The sequence below is a fragment of the Thunnus maccoyii genome, chromosome 1 (genome assembly GCF_910596095.1).
Source record: "Thunnus maccoyii chromosome 1, fThuMac1.1, whole genome shotgun sequence".
In the NCBI taxonomy this organism is placed as follows: domain Eukaryota; kingdom Metazoa; phylum Chordata; class Actinopteri; order Scombriformes; family Scombridae; genus Thunnus; species Thunnus maccoyii.
In genome coordinates this window covers 32,969,732-32,992,739 of record NC_056533.1, presented here as the reverse complement: position 1 = coordinate 32,992,739, position 23,008 = coordinate 32,969,732, and the positions used below count along the sequence as shown (strand labels likewise).

General features: G+C 37.6%; 2 protein-coding genes across 3 annotated transcripts; both read left to right on the top strand.

Moving 5' to 3' along the window:
- Positions 1-381: 381 nt before the first annotated feature.
- On the top strand, positions 382-5,327 carry slc35c1 (solute carrier family 35 member C1). 2 transcript variants are annotated; one of them, XM_042409018.1, is made up of 3 exons: positions 382-463; positions 1,590-2,101; positions 3,817-5,327. In XM_042409018.1, exons 2-3 carry the CDS (start codon positions 1,621-1,623, stop codon positions 4,395-4,397), a joined length of 1,062 nt encoding a protein of 353 aa, XP_042264952.1. In that variant the 5' UTR covers positions 382-463; positions 1,590-1,620; the 3' UTR covers positions 4,398-5,327. The 2 variants fall into 2 exon arrangements, with proteins under 2 accessions (XP_042264952.1, XP_042264944.1); XM_042409010.1 differs by lacking the exon at positions 382-463 and having other exon boundaries at positions 1,452-2,101.
- Positions 5,328-8,444: 3,117 nt separating this feature from the next.
- Positions 8,445-21,241, top strand: LOC121899305 (inactive serine protease PAMR1-like). Its single transcript, XM_042415031.1, has 11 exons — positions 8,445-8,789; positions 9,836-10,006; positions 10,357-10,482; positions 12,351-12,465; positions 13,285-13,502; positions 15,816-16,010; positions 16,128-16,322; positions 17,036-17,102; positions 18,727-18,986; positions 19,219-19,559; positions 20,352-21,241. Exons 1-11 carry the CDS (start codon positions 8,684-8,686, stop codon positions 20,922-20,924), a joined length of 2,367 nt encoding a protein of 788 aa, XP_042270965.1. The 5' UTR covers positions 8,445-8,683; the 3' UTR covers positions 20,925-21,241.
- The last annotated feature ends 1,767 nt before the right edge of the window (positions 21,242-23,008 follow it).

The following is a 23,008-nucleotide window of genomic DNA, read 5'->3' as shown; positions in this document are numbered from 1 at the left end:
ACTATTTTCTTTGCTTGTCTTTGGCTGCCACTAAGTTTTAAAAAAATATTTCTGAAATGTTTGTCATCAAGTTTAGTAAGTCATTGTGCATTTTCAGATTTTTAATGAGCAATACTGCAGTCTGACATCCTCTGGTAGCAACCTCCAAACAAGTTTAAAATTTGAAATCTAAAAACTGATAACAACATGTGAACAAGCCAAAGTGACTTTCAGATACCTTCCCCATGGAAATGTATCAATGTAGTCATGTTTGATATCTATTTTATGTTTTTTTTCCATCATTTGCCCCAGGCACTGTCCTCTAACAGCGCAAATTGTGCATACCAGGAAATGCAGGTCATACAAGGAACCTGTTTTCTGCTGTTGCCTTATGGGAGGGCTAGGACAAACAGTGAAAAGACATGACACTTCCTGATAGGTGTTGATCCCCATGCTAGACTTATGAAATAGAGACCAATCTAAGGTAAGAAAACCTTATAGCAATTAATTTTATAATCCATTTTTAAAAACTGTAATAAATAATATAATTTATTTGGCAAGTGACCACATTAAAAATGGAAGAAAAAAAACGATTAGTTACTACAAATGAGGGTCAATGCAACAGTTCAAATTATAGCTAGCAATATATTGCAAGCTGAAACATCAAGATGAGATATCTAGTTTGACTGACGAGAGGTCAATGGCTTTTCTTTCTTTTTTTTTTTTGAAGAATAAGGAATTCGATGGTACATTATTTTATCGGAGTGCAACGATTTAAAGACACTGTCTCTTTAAATAAAAAACAAGTGCAGATGAGTAAGTAGTCACGCTGGACGATACTTCCGGTTTCGGCTTTTACCTTCAAGATAAAAGTGAAGGTTTAAGGTTTTTGTACTTGACAACACCCCTCTAGTGAAAGAATTTTTTGATAACAATTAGTGTCAGAATAATAATGGAATGATATCGAAACATGTGTCCTGTTTTAACTGCAGAGGCGAAAATACTGACAATTGACCAGTCAAAACAGTGTAAAAAGTAAGACAATGGAACATGCTTGAATGGATTATGAATTTTGAGCACAACCCTTTCAAAATCATTTGTCTTGCAACTGCCAAATTGCAGTACATCTGCATACCTACTTTTTCCCCTTCATTTTTAGCCATTTGACTTAACATGTTGATTTGGATTAGGCCTATATCTTGTTCAAAACTTGATCGAAATCATAAAGTGATAAAATCATTTGCAAAACATATTGGCAGATAATTCATTTTAATAAATGCATAACATAAACAAACATTTTGGATAAGGATCCTTTGAATTTGGTTGAGGATTGTGGCCTAAAAATGTACTCTGAGTGGCAAGTGGTTGGGCCCAGGCCCACAAACCAATGGGTGACGTCACAGCGGTTATGTTTTTTTTTTCTCCCTCAGCGTTAATACGCTTTTATTCTGAATAAATCACAGCGGAAGTTGTATTGTTGTTGCCGCTGGCGGAACACAGCAGTCATGTTTGTATCGTGTACTTAGCCCTGATAGTCTGTAGCTACATATTAGCTTGTTTAAATGCTCCAATTTTCACCCAGGCTGTTTTCTCTCTGTAATCATGAACAGGACACAGCTGAAGCGGTCCAGTATCTTGAGAATGGCTCTGGCCGGCTCGGAAACGATGGACCCAGACGGACACGGAGAGACTTTCTTACTCCGAGCTGTTAGAATAGCAGCTGTTGTTGTATTGTACTGGTTCGTCTCAATTACAATGGTGTTCCTCAATAATCATCTTCTGGACAACCGTGACTTGGACGCGCCGTTATTTGTGACTTTTTATCAGTGTGTGGTGACTGTCGGGCTGTGCTGGCTCATGCAGCTGCTGTCCAGGTTGTGCCCGAGACTGATCGACTTCCCGTCGGTCAGATTCGACGTGAAGACGTCCCGGGAGGTTCTGCCGCTGTCTGTCGTGTTCATCTGCATGATCACCTTCAACAACCTGTGCCTGAAATATGTCGGAGTGGCTTTCTACACAGTCGGTCGCTCCCTCAGCACAGTTTTTAATGTGCTGCTTTCATATGTCATCCTGAAACAGACCACATCTCTCCAAGCCTTACTGTGTTGTGCTTTCATCTTAGGTAACTTTTTTCTTCTTCCCTAGATGTGGGTTTTATGTAGTTCCTCTAAAGCAAAAAAAACGTCCATTTTGCAATTGACATTTGTCTTGACTTTTGCTGAAATAGGTCAGTGGATGTGAATAACATTTGCACTCATTGAATCCTGTCAGAAATACACTCAGTTGTCAGTGTATTATTCCTTCATAGCTAAAACTAATGCAGTTTAGCACAACAGCCATGCGATAAATCATAGCTGCCTTCATGAAGGTGAAGGAAGTAATGTTGAAACTCTTTCTGTAAGAGAATTTTGGAGGCTGCACTCTGTGGTGCTGGAGTGTATTGCATTATAATAAAATGTGTTTTTAATGTACTGTATTTCGTTTAGGTCACGTGACAAATTAAAGGAAGAACCTGAACAAATGAGTGTAGAAACATAAGGAATGCAGATGCTCCCACATGGTACAATTTAGCAGTTAACATCCAGTCTTGCTCTGTGGCATGTATAGAATTGCTGAGCAGGCCCAGTTGACTCTGATTTTGTATCAAGATGGCAAAAGGAAAAGATCTAAGTGACTTTGAAAGAGGGTTCATTGTTGGGGCATGGATGGCAGGAGCATCAGTCACAAAAACTGCTCAACTGGCTAGTGTTTCAATAGGAACAGTGACTAAAGTGACATCTGCATTTAGATCTATGGTAGAGACATCATTTAACATCTATAGGAGATTTTGGACCAAGGTGTTAGCACTCTTCACCACCATCATCAAATGAGGGAATATCTTTTGGAAGAATGGTATTCATCCCTCCAGTAGAGTTCAGAGACTTGTAGAATCAATGCCAAGGTGCATTGAAGTTGTTCTTGGGGCATGTAATGGCCCAACACCTTACTAAGACATTTTATGTGGGTTTTTCCTTTAATTTGTCACCTGTTTGTATATGTCAATGGGACTCAACTAATATATACTAGTATTTATTAGAAGGTAGGATTTAATACAGGGTTGTTCTATGTGCATGTAGTTTTTGGATGTTATACCTGATAAACTGGCAACTCCGTGTATATTTACAGATATCCTTATATTGTTTGTATTTCAATTATTGATTCACTCAGAATTCTATATAGCTAGTCACTAAGAAAAAATATCTTTTCTAAGCTAAGAAACATAGGTAACACAATGTATAAAATTATTGAATTTTCCAATTTGTCCCCAGATACTTTATGGAGTCATGATTGAAAATTGGTAAATAAATAAGTAGTATTCCATTACTGCTGACATATTACTTAATCTTGAATAACTTTGACTTAATAGTTTCAGGCATTTATTAAGGCAAATGACAATCATAAATTATTATTTATCTTTCATGGGCTCCAGTTGAATGGATGTGACAGTTTTCACAGTTTTTATATTATTGCAAATTCAATATATTTACAATTTGGACTCTTGGTTGTTCAAAAAAACAAAATAACCCAAAAAGAAGTAATTTAAGGACATTGCTTTTGGCTCTGGGAGCTTGTGAGCCTTTTTAAAACTATTTTCAGACATTTCAAGAGCAAAGTATAAATTGATTAATTGTAAATCATAATAAAGAGATTTATAGGTAACCAACCATCAGTTACAGCCTGAGCTTCAATCAGTATTCAAATAAAATTCATCCAACGACACCTTGGCTTTTCTAGTGTTAAACATACTTTATTGTGTGTCTCTAATATGACAATCTTGCATGTGTCTTTGGTTCTCAGGTGGATTCTGGCTCGGTGTGGACCAGGAAAGCATGGCGGGGTCCCTCTCCTGGTCAGGCGTCTTTTTCGGGGTGCTGGCCAGCGCCTTTGTGTCTCTCAACGCCATCTACACAAAGAAAGTGATGCCTGCAGTAGATGGAAACATCTGGAAACTGTCCTACTACAACAACATCAATGCCTGCGTCCTCTTCCTCCCACTTATTCTTGTGTTTGGAGAGTTGGGTCATCTCGCCAACTTCAGTCGCCTGTCTGATCTCGGGTTTTGGGGCATGATGACAGTCGGAGGAGTGTTTGGTTTCACTATCGGCTACGTCACAGGCCTCCAGATCAAGTATACGAGTCCGCTCACGCACAACGTCTCAGGGACCGCAAAGGCCTGCGCTCAGACTGTTATTGCAGTAGTGTACAACTCGTCAAGTAAAAGCCTGCTGTGGTGGACCAGTAACATGATGGTTCTCTGTGGCTCATCAGCCTACACTTGGGTCAAAAGCCTAGAAATGAAGAAGACTCCCTACAAAGTCCCCCAGGATTCAGCCAAGGAAAAACTACTGTCAGGGGAGAAAGGCAACATGGGAGTGTAACCTTTTGTAACTGGGTTTTCACTGAGAAATGTTCAGTTCTTATCCACATGGCGTAAGAATGTTGATTTTTAGGATATGACTGATTAGCGATTGAAGCGATACATGCGGTTTTTGCAGTGATGTTGACTGAGTTTAATCATACTGTTTATACAGTTTGACATACGATAAAGGTGTTTGAAGTCATTTATATGTATTTTTTTATTTAAAGCTATTTACATTCATTTGGGGCCTTTTTACTATTACTTTAAAAAAAATTGCTGAGAAATATAATAATGTGTCTTTTATGGTGTAGACTACCAGTGAAGGAAAAAATCCTGTTTTTATTCACAGAAAAGATGCAAAACATTAACTTGTAATTGAGGATTTTAGTTTAATATAGAAAACTTTTCTACATTTATTGTTTAATTATAGTGACAATAGTTTTATTAGAGGGGATGTCAAACATAAAAATTGCTGCCGTTTTTATGAATGTATGTTATTTTAATGTTATTAGGCTAGCCTCTGGCCGGGAACATCTCTGCTTTCTCAAATATGAAAAAAACCAAGAGCCATCAAATAAACACTCCTTCCTTTATACTGATGCAGTCACAAACTTGTACATCATTTACATATAGGCTATATTATGTATTTGCATTTCAAAACTAAACTGGGGCAGACTGAAAGAGAGCCTTGGGAGAGTATTTACTTACAGGTCTCTCATATGTCACGTGTGCTCTTACATTTGAAATGGGATTTACATGCGTCAATATCTTTACAATAATACATTTCACTCCAACTGAGTAGTCTTTGTTTGCACTTGTAATTCAATCTTAATTTATTGTATGACATGACAGGTAAAGGTTTGGGTAAACCATTGTCTATGTTCCAAACCAGCTTTTTAAAATGTCTTTCTAACATTTCATTAAAGCTCTGGTGGTTATGTAAACTCAACTATTTTAAAGTTTTTTTTGTATTATGAGGGACGATTGTGTCATTGTACTCAGTTCTCTTGTTGAATAATGACATTATTAGTGGTCTAGACAGCTATTTTTGTGATATGGCATTCTTGTTAAATAAAATATTCATAATTTATATACATTCCTTGTGTAAATTTACATTCTCTAAATGCAGCTTAAATTTAGAGACCATATTATCAATCATAAATCTTCAAATTGAATTTCATGATAATTCAGAGCTGAAAGAAATGTAGCTTTTATGCTAATATTTATGTCATACTTAAAATATTTAAGACCAATTTAAAACGGCTCTGAACTTTTACAATTTCACGAGAAATGAATCATCAGTTGATTTCAGGCCTGTACTGTAATGTTGGTAATGACAAACCTTTTTGTGTTCTGAAATTTCCAGTCACTGCCCCACTACTATGAGCCCAAAACAGAGAAAATCTTACAATAGAGGCTAAATAGTTGTGGTTAATGTCCTCCCCTGTTTTGTGGATTAATTAGTTCCTTATGGCTGAACTTAAAACCAGCTGGGTGAGAACTTAAGTGTTACTGATGAAATGAGAAAAACCAGTGTAGGTAAAATGTTAATTTTAATAGCCTCTTATTGTATCTTCTTTTATGTTTTGAGATCTGGTCGATCCACTAGGAGTTATTCTGTCTCACATTGCTTTGTCACTGTTATATGTTAATCTAAAAATGCTTGTTTTGAGGACAAGTCGAATTGTGTGTCTGAATTTTTATCTCTGCAATTCTCGCTAATTTTAAGAATACACCTGCACAGGTTTATTTATGACAAGAGAGGTCCCCCCCTCTGTGTCACTATATATGATTAGTGAGCTTGTTTTTTGTCAACACTGGATGGAAGTAAGGAAGGTCAGTGCGTGTTGGATCAGGGTTGGATGAGAGTTTCTGGCCTCCAAATGGAACATTGCTCTGAGCAACAGAGGGGGCTAAAAATAGCCAACATAGTGCCATGGGTAATTACATGAACCAAAAAACACTGGTCTCTGATGTCAAGAACTCATTTCAACAGTGAATCTGGCCTTGTGACACTGATGAAAGTTTTATAACTGTGTCATAATGTGGAAAGCATAATCCCCCCCCAACCCTTGTCTTTCTCTCTCATGTCTGGTTGGGTCAGGTTCATAATGACAGGAGGAGGCAAAGTCTTTGGCGATGATTGACAGTTCAAAGGCTGCAAGAATCATTAGAAGTCATTCATATTTTCTTTATATTTGTCAGTTCAAAGTAGTGGTCGAAATATGTCAGTTTGTTGATGGGAAAGATAATTACTAGTGGGGCATTTTTTTTGTCAAAAATCATAAATATTCCTGGTATGTCTAGAAGCACATTTTCATCTTGCCATGACAGCTGCATCAAGTGTATTTTTGTGCATCCAAAACTGAAGGCAATGACTGCATATCCTCCACAAGCCACTTTTGGTGTGACAATAAAAAAAAATAAATGGTTGTTTATATTGAAAGAGTTGTTCAAGTTCTATTTATCTAATTATTTTAACAAAAAATTACGAGCCAAAGTTGGGTATCCACAATTTTTGCCTGATCTTGTGTTCTTCAGAGTGTCCCACACGAGGATCATAATTCATCAGCCACACCTGTGTCATATTTTCAGGGTAAAACATTATTTATGTCGACTTTGCGACTTGAAAGTGCGGCACAACATATTTGGGTTATTTTTAAGCAAATACATGGTATAAACTTCAATGACAACATGATCGCATGACTTCAGAATTATTTCTAAAGGTATAATTGAAATGCAGCTTTATGAGCACCTTTGGCTCTAATTACAGCTTTCAGTTTTCTTTGACACATCTGTAATTTTCCCATATTATTACTGTATTCCTCCTACATGTTTGTTCATATTCAGTCAAGCTGGACTTCAGTCAAGTTTTTCACACTACCTAGTCCAGCACCAAATGGCACACATATACTGACTAGCTAGTGAAGAAAGTCAGGAATTGGTGGACACCAAACCAGAGCTTAAAAGAGACTGAATATTTGATCTTTTTTTGTTTTATATCTGCTTGGTGTGTAACTAGGCTATGCTTTGTCAACAGATTAGCCATTGAACTTCATGTGATGATATTATGTCAGGCCCATCAATGAGCCTGTGGTTATTGCTTCAACAGGACAATTAAGACACTGTCCTGCTAACTTTTCATGAGCTAATATTGTTAGGTCTGCCTTCTACTTTGTGAAAAGTTTTCTGATAATCCAATAAGTAAATGGTTTATTTATCTTAACGAGAAGGAGAAATTTCTCAAGTCATAAAGAAACACTTAATCCTTCATTTTTTTTCTGGAAAACTGAAAATCACCAAATTTGGCAATTGGTGGTTTTAACTGGACAGCAACAATGATCTGCATAATCTTGATGGACTGTAGATCACTTTTTTTTTTGCACTGCATAGTAAGCCAAAAGTCCCAGAATCTCTCTATCATCACCCGAATATGAATTTTACAATCCAGGCTATAGTATTAATTAACAGTTGAAGTCAGTACTATCAGTCTCAATCTGTCTGCTTACCACCTGCTGTAACAGAGAAAATAAGAGCAGATATCAAAACATGGAAACTCCTAGGTAAAGGCTTAAGTAATGGAAAAGAAATCTTGGGCATGAAATGTGCTGTGACGAGCCCGTCGGCCTCATTGCTCCTGGCGAAATCTACGGAGAATGACATCATAAACATTTCATAGGGTCATTACAAAGGACATCTGTTATCTGTCTTCCAAGAAGTTGTGAAATTGTCATGTCCGGCATGACAGCTGGTGGTGAAGCAGTAAATACATTTGTCTTTATGCACATGAAGAAATGTAAACTTTTTTTTTTTTCACATGGCTTTTCAAGTATTAGGGGGGAAGCTCATTTTGCATATCTAAGCTTCAGGGAGATTCACTGCTGTTTTAACTTTCGCTGTAAACTGACAGATGGAATTATTTTATTTCCTCTGGACTTTCAACATCACTTTTCACTGTTTTACTCATTAGCTTTATTTTCCTCAAATGCATTTTCCATTTCCTTTGCCAGTAAGTATTTTTCCCTCGTTACTATTGCAGAGCTCTGCACTCATTCTAGCAGCAAGAGCAGAGCAACAAGAGCTGTCTGCAGACTTTTGCAAAGGAAATTCAGGATTTTACGAATGAAAACATTATGGAGGGAAAGAGTTAAAGATCTCTATATGTTATGCTAAGATGGGGAAAGTCATCGTCCATGGCTACGTCACATCTTAAGCAGACAAGGAAGATCTCTAGGTAATACTGAGCTAGTCCTACTTTCTTGGAACATACTTGGAAGTTTATCACTGTGAGCTTGGCAGCAAAACATGTTCACTTTCTTCATAAGAAAAATACCAATGCCCAACTTTCTGGACTTCAAACACTACTATTTCCTCCTCATTTTCTTTTTCTGTGTAACAGCTTGGCCACATGGTAAGTAAAAAGTTTTTTGTTTGCAGTTTTAATTTGATATTGATATCATTCTTACCGTATAAAACTTTGTAGATGATCTTTATGTCACTCTGTGAGTTCTCTCTGAAAGTGTTGTCCACTTTTAACAAGACATATACTTAGACATAGACTTACTGACTAACAATGGAGTTATTTCATAACGATGACTCACTTCTGCTGCTAAGACTTGTCTCAATTCATGCTACAGACTCACATGCCAAGTGCCTCCATGCAATAAAAATACCCCTCATATATTCTATATATAGCTCCTTCTGTGGCAATACTCAACATATACTGGACTTATCAGTTAAAGTTTAATATCTGTCAGAATTTTACAATTTTAATTTAGCAAAGAAATCAATAACTTTCAATGGATGAAATGAAACGTATAATGAGGAGTCCTCTTTGCACTGCACTGTGCAAACAACACACTAATGTTATCTTTGATGTGTTTGAGTGCACAATAAACACAATACTGAAGATAGGTCCATTAACACTCTATAAAGCGTTCAAGTTAGGGTTCAGAAAACAAAGCTGGCATGTTCAATTGGGTTGTGGAACAAATTTGAACCTGTTTTTGCATCCCAAGCTGCTCAAAATTGTATGTTATTGTAGGTCAGAGTTCACAAGGTGGGTATACGATGTCAGTTCAAGATGTGAGATTTGGGTCACACACAGCATACAGTCCAGCTTGAGCTTGACATCATCTGCCATAAAATCATCTGCCAAGATAAATTGCACAACTCTGCAGCTGCATGGTTTTTTTTTACATGGAAACTCCAATCTGCCTTTTCAGATAAGAGGAACTTAAAAAAGGACAGATTTGCACCTCTACTCTGTTCATTACATGTCTATAACCACATGTAGAAACAGAAATATGTTGTAGCAGTTAGTGCAACAACTTAGTGTAACTCCATAGCTGTATTCTTTTAACTTCTTAGAGCCAAAAAACACAAGTGTAAGGAGTCAGAGGTTTCATAACATGGACATTAAGATTGCTGCCAGTGTCCTTTGCTTTTGTTTCACAGCTCAAAAAGGGGACAACTGCCCAAGCTCTGAGTGGAGTGTCATGTGTCGTCCGTGTTGTGAGTACCACCTGATCCAGTGTCGGTGTCCCTCACAAGGGTTGAAGGTGGGCTACACTGTTCCCTGCTGTCGAAATGCCCTGGATGAGTGTGACCCCTGTATCATTCACCCAGGTACAGTCCACTCTCATTGTCACTTACAGATATCCTTAAATCTGCAGTAATATGTAAGGTGCTTATTTTATCTTAATACCAGTTCTGCCATTACTTCTCATGCTATCTAAACAGTCCTCTTTTAATTACTTACAAAAAGTTGCTGCTGTCTCACACAACAGATTGTATTCGCTGGAACACGCCTACGACACACCGGGTGTTCAAATTAACAAATGTTAAACCTTTGAGTTTAAACGAATGATTATGGTGTTATTGGTCGGCAACCAAGAGTAGAAAATTAATTTGAAAATGTTGCAAATTATTACTTTTAGGCTACTTTTTCATCTTTTTTCTGCTTTTGTCCTTCCCAGGTTGCAGTCTCTTTGAGAACTGTAAAACCTGCCACAATGGAACATGGAGAGCCAATGATGATTTCTTTGTCAAGGGAAAGTATTGTACAGACTGCCGCCAAGGCTGGAGTGGAGGAGACTGTAAAAGTGAGTTACTTACAATGTGCTTCTGATTAATAAAGGCACTTTCTTGCCACAGAATGAGCTGAATTTTCTGAATCACGATGTAACCTGAGTTAGTAATAATAAATAGTCATATGATGGATATGATATTATGACTGCCCTCATAAAATATGGATTATATAACTGTACATAAATATCCAAAATACTTTCTTATGAAGTTGTTTGCCGTATGTGTAAAATATGTCAGCTGTATAATTCTTGGAACATCAAGCAAAATGTTGCTCTGAGGCCTCACACACGTCATACATGCTTCACCCCATCATGCCCAAAAATGCAAACCTGTTTACTCAACTCTTTGGCTTAATACACCATGTAACAACTTTTTATTTGTTGTTTGTTCCTGTGTTATTTCCTAATTGCTTATGCCTAATACAAATAGAAAATGGCTATTATTGTCCTGTGACCAGGACAGTGATATTTTGGAATTAACCTATTTCCAGTGGGAAAACAGATGAACCACTGACTTCTAAATCTTTTGTGGTCACTTTTGTATAACTTTAGTATAAATACATGTTAATTTTGATTCATATGTTGTTTTTTCTGACTTAATGTGAGTGGAAATGTGCAAATTCTTCACTCATTTTCCCACTGGAAGTAGGTCAGTTTCAAAATATCATTGTCCAGGTCATAAAAGCAAAGTTTGAAGGGAATAATAGACATTTTCTATACTTTTTAGGCATAAACAATTAGGAAATAACTCTTAACTCTTGTTACATACTGATATTTCTTTTATTGCTCATAAAATTTATTTTTATAGATATTTACTAGCCAGTTAACTATATACAGTTATCACCATTTTAGAAGTTTTTAAGTTTAAAGGCTTATGTGCTTTTAAATACTATCACTGAAAAATAATTGATCCATTTCAGAATGATTGACAGGTCTTTTGATGCATAGACTGACAATATTTGACAACTAAAATTACTTACTGTATAGAACTTTCAACAAATATGTTTATATTTGCAGCATTTGTAACCATTCATAGCAAGTACATACTTTTTAATTATGCATATAGCCTGTAATTCGAGTAACCAGAAGTTAAGGAAACATAATTCATCCAATAAAAATATTTTGTTCATATCGTAGTGAGGAAATACCCAAATTATTGATGGAAAAAAGGTTTGGGGCCATAATCATAATCAGTATTGTGGTCCAACACTCTAGTTGTAACATACTGTAAGGACACTTGGTGGCGACAATGCTTTGTTTTTGAATTTCAGCCAGCTCAGTTGTTACAGCCATGATGAACTGCAAGTATATAGCTGAAATTCATGTTCTCTAAAAATAATGAAATATTGATGATGACGATACCTGTTTTTTCTATCAAGAGCATGAAAAGAAGCATTTTCCTACAGCAAAACCATACATAATCAGTGGAAATCAAATGTGTACATGTATAGTCCTAGCTGTATTATTCTACAAATAGAGGGAAACAAACAGGTTTTCCTGCTTGCCGCTCCTGTTATTCATCGTCACGGTATTTTTCCATTCTTTATTTTTTTCATTTCCCGAGGGGAAATCGCCACTTGGATGCCATGTTCTGTCAGTTTGACACACACAAGGGAAGGAATGAGGCCTTTGTGCAATTCATGTTGTCCTACACAACCTGCTTAGTGCGTGTATAGGACCAACTGACCCTGCATTCAAATTAAACAGGCTGTATAATTCCACTGTTTGCTAAAGGGACAAAGCGTACAAAAATGTTTGTGAATTCTATTGGTGGGATTTTCCCTGTTTGTTTTGCTTATTTAGTCCCCTAAAGAGGACACATGCCAGCGTGAATACAAGCATTATGTACAATGTGAAAGTAATTACAATTTTCTTGTGAGTAGCCTGTGGAGGTGTCATTCAGCGAGCTCAAGGTCACATAGTCCTGGAGAGTTACCCAACAAATGCTCGATGTGAATGGAGAGTGCAAGCGCAGAGGGGCAGCAGTGTTGAGCTAAGGTGGGTCTCTTTTTTTCAACACTTTCACACAAAATCAGTTTTTATTGAAAGGAAAGAAATATCTAACAGAAAAAAAGTTCACTCTTTATTTGTAAAGTCAAGTGTTGATGATCAACTCGCTCTAAGTGATAATGTGTTTTTAACTGCTGAATCTAAGGTGAAAATTTGTAGGATTTTATAGTTTGTTTGGATTAATGAAAGGGCTGGAGTTGAGAATAGTAGTGGTAGGATTGATATTAGGCTAAAGTCAGGGCATAGTTTAAATAGATGCTGTAAATAATTAAGTCGTTGGTGCTTTCACTGCTTAGTTCCCTTCTCTGGTTGAATGTGTTCTTTCAAGGTGAACTCACATGGTGTAACAGTATGTTTGAGATCAATAAAAACGTGTCTATTGGATACGATTTGATTTCCGTCAATCAAAACACAGATAACAAACTGTACTGGATCCGTTTAATGATTAAAATCTCCCTCGAATCTAGAACATAGACTGATGTAAGCAGACCTGTAAAATGTTTTAATCACTGCATTCGTCAACTGCCTCAGTAAACTTACTGTCTAATGTTTTGTTTTTGTGTACTGAGCACTACTGTACTTTTCCATCTGCAGTTGGCTCTTCATGGAATCAAATCAGTGTCAGACTGTCAACTGATGTTGACACCAAAGCACAATGGATAGACAGCCCTGCATGAGCCCACATAATTGGACTTATTGTTTACACAATTCTTCACCAAGAAGACCAGTGTTAAGTCCTTTGTTTTGGTTTTGGGAAAAAAAGGTTAAAGTAACATAAGTTTTTTTTTTTTTTTTGTTATACTGCAGGTTTTCACAGATCAGTCTAGAGTCTGACCATAACTGTCGTTATGACTACATCGAAGTGCGTGACGGCGACGAACTGAGTTCCCCTGTGATTGGACGGTTTTGTGGGGATCAACCACCTCCTCCAATAAAAAGCTCCAGGAACATATTACACATCCTGTTCTCCTCAGATGGCTACAACAACTTTGATGGCTTTGTTCTTACTTTTCAGGAGAGTTCAGGCAGGTATAACTTGTATAACATGTTAGCAATGTGAATGTTACTTACACATTGGAAGCTTACGGCATGTGCACAGGGTAGCTATGATAATAGAAGCACTAAACAGTATAATGCAATCTGATACACTGGCCTCAAAATAATGACTTCATTATAAATGTTATGGTGGATTTTTGCTTTACTAGAGTCCATTTTTTGCAGTATTATTGTATTATATTGCATTATAATGTACAGTGGTTCTGTTATTTAGTCCACACCATGTGTAAGCATTAGCTAATTCATGGTTTAAGGTGGTTTTCTTTGTGGTACCCATAGAAAAAGAATAACAAAGTATCAATGTGATATTCTCATCCATGATATTCAATAAGTATCTACTTTAGATACATATATCATGAATACATGATACTCTGCCATCCTCTGTGCAGTCTGTAGCCTATGTCTTTGTTTGCAGGCACCATATCTTAGGCACTCTTGGTTCTGCTGTGTGTGTGCAGCTGCCTTACACAGGGCAGCGTTCTGAGACGGACATTCAGCAGAACAGATTTATTATACTCATCTCACTCCATTTGCCCTCTTTGAAGCAAATCATGCATCTAACTTGCATCACATTTATCCAGTCTTTTCCCTCAAGGACTCTTGCTAGCTAACCTAAACAGCCAAAATGGGTGTAAGGGCCATCTCAGCAATATGTCTTAAAGGATTACAGTAAGATTCACAACTCAAATATCTGAGAATTCAGTTGTTGTAGCATATGATTGATATTAGGAAAAACTCACTTATAAAAAAAGAAAAACATCTATGGTAATATAAAATAAAGACCAAACTAAAAAGGTAGTGGTTTTTGGAGAGGCAGCAATTCAAGGGCTCCAATTCCTTCTTGCTTAGGTTAATTTTGATTTGATTTATTTATTTATTGAATGGGACAGTGTGCAGTTTGAAACATTAAAGATGCATTGCACCAGAGTTAGCTTGGAGCTAATTTGCATCTGTAGTCCCCAACAAAAAACATACAACAGCACAACAACAAACAATAAAAAAAAAAAAAAAAAAAACAACCCCCCCCCCCCCAAAAAAAACAAACAAACAAACAAACAAACAAACAAACAAAAAAACAAAACAAACAAAAAAAACCCACACAGAACACACTATACAAAATACAAAGCTACACACAGCACATCACATACACCCACAATGTCAATTAGAAATAATGTAGACTAAACTCAGCTGTGTGACTCAATGGTCACACAGCTGATTGGTCTTTAGTGCATGTTTCAATCTGGTCTTGAATGCATTGATAGAACTACAGTTCTTCATATCATCAGGTAGGGCATTCCACTGAGTTGTGGCTTTCACAGAAAAAGGTGACTGCCTAAATGCAGTGCGACGAAATAGTATAGTACAATCTTTTATAGAGGATATTCTGGAGGATTTATTGGGACACTCCAGTCAAAAAGCTGTAACTTGCGGGGTCCCGCAGGACAGTGTCCTAGGGCCATTGTTCTTTTGACAACATGATTAAAAGCAGTCTGCTTGTGTAATCTTTATTTATGCAGGCTATAATGCGTTCAACTTCAGTACAAAATATGTTGAGCATCTAAGGGTATTGCAAACTGGGAGGGAAAACAGATATCATCTGTTTTTGGAGCTCAAGTGAGAAAATCTCCAGATTTTTTAATTTAAGGTACATTTAATTAATTTAGATGAGTTTTGGATAACCAGCTTTCACACGTGGGAGGATATGACAAAATGTTAAGCCAAATTTGTCAAAATACTAAATCATTATCCAGGAAATCTAAATCTTCGAAATGCTGTTGCTAGGGCTGCAATTTAATGGCTTTTTGATTTTGGTGCAGAAGTTTCCCACAACTCATTAAAAAAATGACCTTAATATGACTAAAAATAAGCTTACTATAGTTAAACCCAAATTGCCTCCCTTCCTCGGAAATTGTCAGAATCTCAATTTATTATTTTACTGTGGAAAAAATAATTATTCAAATTAAGTTAGGTCTGACTTTGAAAGCTGTAAATAATGTAGTTCCTCCTTATTTATCCCATAACTGTTTGAATATCATCAGGGATTGCCATAATTATGCAACAAGAGGTCATTCAACTAATGTTATTCCTTTTAGGGTGAAAATACATGCAGTGTTTTTGAACAATAACCTGATGTCAAAAACAACTGCAGAATGGGAGGGGGGGTTTAACGCCATCAATTTTGTTTTATCTATGTGAGTTCAGTGAATTGTAAAATTATAACACATGTAACACATTGTGAACGTTTGTCCTTCATTTATCACATCCTCAAAATTTCTCCACAGTTTCAGCCGTCAAGAATCCAACATGTGCACCCCCAGAGAAACCAGTGAATGGATATTTGCTACCTGTATCTGGCCTGAAGGAGGAGCTTGTATATAACTACCATTGCCATCCACCTTTCATACTGATCGGCTCCCAGCAGACGACCTGTATGCCTAATGGTACATGGAGTGGCACACCTCCCACATGTGTAAAAGGTACTTTTTCAACAGGTTGCTTCTGGTCCTCATTTTCGGTGTTTATACAGCATAAAAGCCACATAATGCACTTATTGGATGAGTTTTCTCTTCTCTCTCAAACACATACTCATACAGCACAAACAAACACGGTCCGGTGTTCCCCTCCACCCAAATTGCTCAATGGCTACTACAGACCTGCTCCTGACACAGCTGGAGGCGCACAAACGATTGAGTTTTCCTGTAAAAACTCTTACATTCTGAGTGGAAACCACAAGAGTACCTGCCTCACTAATGGATCCTGGAGTCACAGGCCACCCAAGTGTGTGAGAGGTATTTGTTCTCAAAAACACATTAGGGTTGGGAACACACTGTCATACACATAAAGTAAGCTATTTTTTCACTTCATTACAATGTGAGGATGACACAAAATGTTTCTAACATACAGTAAGTCTCATTATTTGTTTATGTGATACTCCAATTACCTGAACATTCACATATCCTGACATGTAAAAAGCAACAATTTTGCAATAAGAGCACTATGATTATTACTTGCGAGGCAACTGGATTTGCAAGATCACAACATCAGGCTTCAAGTTATGTCTGAATTGCTGGTGGTTCAGACCAATCCTCTCAGGATTCTCGCATGATCTTGTGATCTTGCAACTCCAGCAGCCTCACAAGGTAAGATGGTGATAGACGATGATAGACAGATGGGTCATCCTATCAACTGCCAAGTATTTTTTGAAAGTGCCTGCTCTTTTCCAAACAGTTTCCAAGGCCAACTTCTCAGATGGTTCTGATGAGTGTATAGTAAACAAGGCTATTTGTTTGAAAGGATGGATCAGTAATGGTTTTGAATTATTCTTTATAATGAATATGTTTGTCCCTGATATTTTATTCATAGAATTGTGCTTGTTAATTCTAAGTAACTCAACCTTCTGCGCACAATTATTCATTTTACTGCAACGGAACTGTTTCAGCAATGGGGTTTCAGAAACATACTCTCTTGGACTAATATTCACCTGTTTCATTTGCCCTTTTAGCATGTCGAGAGCCCAAAGTGTCTGAACTTGTGCGACAAAGGGTTGTAAAGCCACACCTTATATCAAGGTATCCACTGCGACACTGTACTGTGTGTATTTATATAGTTTTAGTCAACTTAAAGCCACCATGTGTGGGATTTTTTTGATGTTCTTTAGGCATCTTTAGATTCTCAGAAACGAAATCCCTGTGAAACTGGGTCCAGTCTATATGTTGTCATTCAAGTTAGTTTCCAGAGTTGGATTCGTTGGAGGAGGAGCAGCAGTGTGCATTGTCTGACCCAGTGTCTTTGTTCATACTGCCACTGTGGGGCGCCAGAATCAGAAATGTTGGAAATTTACACATGGTGGCTTTAAAGAACAGAGACTGCAGGATTTGCAGGATTTGAGGTTGAGCCTGTGGATAAGATAAGTCACCCACCTGTATGTAGTCCAAAAAAAAAAAAAAAAATCATGTCATCATACAGGTGACTGCAGCAGCAATTTGTGTCTCAGAAACTGAGCAGATGACATATTGATAGAGCCTTTATTTCATTATAATAGATTATATTGTTTTTAAATGTTCTGTTTGTTTGTTTTTACAAATATACCCACCATTGTTAAAGTTACATTCTCTGATTTTTGTAATAGGGTCACCAAATTCCACCGAATCCTCAAATTTCCTTTCCATTTTGATACAAATTTATTGGATACTGAAATAAAATCAGGGGATGTACCTTTAAAGGGGACCTATTATGCTTTTCCTTATTTTCAGTCATTTATGTAATGTTACAATGTCAGATGTTCATACTTCGTCAACAGGTCAAATAATGAGGTAAATATATGTAGAAGTAACCCCTGTGAGCAAAAAGCACTGGCTTCAGACTGCTCCGAATGCTTGGTTTCCAACATTTTTTTCTACTTTCAGCCCGAGTCAACGTCAGCTCATAACGGATTTATTTATGTGGACATATGCTCCATGCACAGCATGCAAGTTCACTGCTCCACTCCACTGATATTATGCTATTTTTCCATTGTTAATATAATTATATTGTTTATATCTCCAAATATGTCCACATATTGTTGTTTTGACAGTTTTTTAGTGCTGCTAATGAAGCTCTGATAATTCAGTGAAGAACATGTTTTATTCCCTGTAACTTCTTCACAGTAAGAGTCTCTCATTATTTAGTCTTTTTTTAAAATCTAATTTAAAGCAGTAAAGCAGGAAATGTTGGGTTTGCATAAGCGGTAACTTAACACAGCTCTGATATGGCTACCTCCTGGCAGGCTTCCAGAAATATGGCGAATCAGAACAGAGAGGGTTCAATGGGAGGGAGGCCTTAAAGAGACTTTAGACTGCCTGTTAAGAGACAGAGGTTGAACTGAGGGGCTGCAGTATAAGAAAAATAAGGAGTTTTTTGAACTGTGAATCATTCAAATCTACTCTAATGGTGTCCAAAAAAAAAAAAAAATAGAGAGCTGGAAATGAGCATAATAGGTCCCCTTTAAGAAGAGCTTGAAAGTCCATTCTTGACCTTGGAAATAGTAGTTTGACCAAAAAAATGGTCTACTTATTAGAAATTAGCTTATAGAGTTTTCTTCCTTCGCTGATGACAGCCATGATCATTTAATGTAGTGACAGTTTGCCACATTAAGTTATTCACACATGTGTACATGAGGAGCTATTTAGCCAATACCTATTCTCTTTTCCCCAGAGGGAGTCCAGATCAAAGACTTCGCCTCTCATCCAGGTATAACATGCATGACTTGTTGTCTGCTGGCTTTATTCCACTAACTTTGGATAGACAGTCCAAAAAAAATGAGGCTCCCTTAGAGTTTCCTCGTGGCTTTCACCCAGTCCACACGAGCATCGAGTACAAGTGTGCCTCACCTTTCTACCACCACTCCGGAAGTTCCCGACGCACCTGTCTGAAGACTGGCAGGTGGAGTGGGCGCCATGTCTCCTGTTCACCAGGTGAGAGCAGCAGCAGTTCACTTGTGAGAGAAGTGAAACCTGAGTCACTGTGAAGGAGAAGGGCTAGAGATAGGATTGTTCTACCTCAAATGTTTTGTAATGTCCCTGTTGAGAAATGAAGCTTTTCTATAACTGAAAGACTAACCAACACAGTGTGCCTTTTTTCTGGTAAATTTGTTGTCAGATGACTTTGACACTCTCTTTCTCTTCTCTGACTGTCATCTCCCCACAGTGTGTGGCAAATTTGACACTTTCAGCACACACAACCTCACAGACACTCAGTGGCCATGGCACGCAGCCATCTATATCCGCTCCCCTCCTGATCACACCACCAGCAGCCACAGGCCCCCTGTAATGACCATGTGGGACCAGCAGGGGCCCTCAGAAGAGTCCACATTCTGGTACCTGGCCTGCAGCGGGGCTCTGCTCAGCCAGCGAGGCGTCCTGGTGGCGGCTCACTGTGTGGTTGAGAAGGACAAACAGCAGCCGCTTCACCCGGCCCATGTGAAGGTTGTTGTAGGCACACAGTACCAGACATCCAAGAATCGGATAAAAAGCCTGCGCTACCTCAAGGTACAATACATTCTACTTGTCAGAAAGTAGAACTTGTCCCAACTAGTGTGTGAAAATGCATAATTTGTTTTAAATTTCTGACCTTATTTGATGAATCTGTTGAAAACGTATTGAGATCTTTTCTCCTGTGGTGACTTGGTGGTCAAACCACAACAAAATACTGCACATAGCCTAGATATGGTCATGTCCTTTCACAGTAAGCATGGATTCCAAGGTTTGGTATCTAAATGTCTTCTGCAGTTGAAAATTGCCCAAATCTGGATGAAAGGAAAGGTAATAGTCATTTCCATTGGGGTAAAACATCAGTTATATTTGATCTGGAAAACCTTTTCAACCAAATGTGTAACCTCAAAGCATACATGTTTTAGACTGCAAATTACCAAAACCATGTTTCTAGTTGTCTTTTGATGGTTTTACATCTTCCATTACGTGTATTTCTGTACACCTTTTTATTTTAAGGTCATACTGTGCACAAAACTTTCCCATGATTTCAAGACTTACCAAACAGCAGATGAAATAATGGAGTATTAAGCAAAGACTCTTCATTAAACAAACATAATCCTCAGGATAGGTTTTTGTTTGTAAATGGTAGAGGGTGAAATCCTAAGGCATTTAGATGTACACTTAAAGCTTTACTGGGATATGAATATATTTGACTTGGATTTGAAATATTTGTGCATCTTGAAGTATATTAGCTGGTCTAGATTGATACTCTAAAAACTTCTTGAGGAATCAAGCTTTCTCAGGTATTCTGACTTCCAATTTTCTCTTCAATTTTTTCTGTCACAACAGGTTTCAGACATCTTGGTGCATCCAGATTTTTTCTCTTCACCAGACTCTGATGTGGCTGTGCTCAAGCTTATGGACAAAGCCAAGATCAGTGAGCGTGTGTTACCAGTATGTCTACCCGAAATACAAGGAGGAGAGGTGATGGCTCAGGAGGCTTTTACTGTGGGGTGGATGTCCCCAAATGATCACAAGAGTTCAAGCCACTACACTCCCTTAAGCCAGACGAAACTTGTTGAGTTGGGTGATATTGCTCAATGTGAAAGGGCATTTGCTAAAGGAGGAGCACATTCCACAGTGCTCAGTCACAATACATTGTGTGTCATTAGCAAACCATCCAGTCCTCAAAGCCCTTGTCCCAGAGTTATCCCAGGCATCGCAATCACACCGCCTGTGTTTTCATCCACAAGTGGCAACTTGTCCAGTCACGAGGAGACTCAGGGAGCCTCTAGTGCAAGCTGGCAGTTGCTTGGTTTAGAGAGTTTCATCTATGAGGAAACAAACTGCCACCAACAGACTTACACAGTTCAGACAAAAATAGCCAACTTTCGAGACTGGATAAAGGAAAATATGAAGTAGATATTTTTCAAAAACTTTAATTTAAAGCTGATTTTCAAGAATTTACCTTTTACATCTCCATTTTGTTCCAAATTTGTTATGCTCAGAGATGATAAAAATGGTGGAGAGGTTCTTGACAGTGATAATACTGTGATAATTGAGTACCTGCTATCTACAGTATGTCAATATCATGTGAGGTGAGAACTCCAATTGTCTGTCTTATGTATGGATGTTACTGCTCTGTATTTGCACCTGTTAAGCCAAATGAACTTCAAACAATTCATTATGAGCTGGTCGAGATACACACCCTCATGATCTCTAAATGTTATATACTTTGGAAAAATTGGATAAAGATTTCAAAAATAAAGAAATTCTCCAGATGACATTTTGAGTGTTTGATCTGTATCTCAGCACTCCACCCAGGTAGTATATGATATTTTTAAGTTCATGACATTATTCCTAGTGATAGAGAAATTTGTACTTTTTCTTAAATGTACTTATCTTTTGGCACTGTGCGCTTCAAGCTGTCTCTAGATCCAGGCTTAAATCTTAAGGTGACTTTGTAGTCAAAGACGCTAGCACAGTTTGTCTTCAGAGAATAGTTTTATTTTATTCACCTACTGTGTGTTTATTGTTTTCATTTATTATGTATGCTTTATCCTGTTCTGGTTTGATTTTCTCTGTGAAAAGCAACTGAAGATATATTACAAAATACTTGTGAAGACTGTTTTAAATAGAGACCTACAGAGTCCTGTACAATCAAAAGTAATCTCCAGAAGGTCAGAGTGCAGAGTTTCTATCTTGACTCTCCATCCTGCTCTGACCTCTTGTGTTTCTGGAAGTTAAAAATAAATCCCAACAGAGATAAGTCCTCATTTGCAAAATAAAACACATTTGTGAGCAACTGTGCAAACAGTCATAAAAAAAACCCAAACATTTAAAGTTGATATTAGTTAATTTTTGTTCATAGTTTTTAAGCATTCTTATGCCTTCCAGATATATATATATGGCTATTATAAACCACTAACATTCAAACATCTTATACTTCAGAATGCAATTAGGGTTCATAGTCCTCATTTGCATGTATTGCCAAGCTATGCATGTGTGCACGTGCATGGCAGTACATCGTGTTTGTCTCAGTAAATATGTGCAGTACGTGTGTGTCTGCAGTGTGTTTGCATGTGAGGTGATGCATTCGTGAGTTTCCCTGCAGACTGCCCAACATGTGCTGTCATTGAGAAACACACTTAGAGGATTTACTAAACTTAGCTCTTACTCCTGAGACGCAGACACCCGCTGTGCTCTCTACGGCTTTGTGCAGGACAACCCGAGCCTGGCCAATTAAACAATGAGAAGCTCAGTCGTCGGTCTCTGCAACTTGCAAAGGGAATTATCCGAATACGGTTATTTGATTTACAACTCAAGGAATATATTTCTCCATAACACAAAACATCTTAGCAGTTACATAAGTCAAGACTGGAGGATGCATTCGACTGCAGCTGTAAACACATTGATAATTGTACTGCACATCCAAACATATGGAAAGGAACCAGTGCAGTAAACATATGCAAATGTAAATACATTGTAAATACAAGTGCTTTCAAAACTGTCTTTAATATTTAGATGTAAAGTGACTTAATGGGCTGGGATCTTAATGTTTTGCACTAGCAAAGTTCTCCATCTGCATGATGTCATGATGCTAAAAATGGTGTGAAAGTCTGCTAATCTATTACTCTTTAAGTGAGAGAACACCCCGCCCACACCTGAGAGGAGGTACTGACCTCTCATCTCAAATCTCCACCCTCTGTCTATGCATCAGTGTGTACACTGTGCATGTGCAGGGAAACTGTCTAGGTTGCAAAGGGGGAGGTGCAAGGATCTCTATACCTTACAGAAGGAGAGGAGGAGGAACCTGTTGCAACACCTGAGTGATTTATTTCCAAAAAGTCTTAATTGTGAGTGCTTTAATTTTAAGAATACTTGAAGGAAACTGACACTCCAAGCAGGGAAGTCCACTAATTTAAAGAAGACAAGACATCCACAGGTGAGCATCTTTCATTTAAAGATGAACTGGATAATTACACTATCATTTCATACAAAAATAA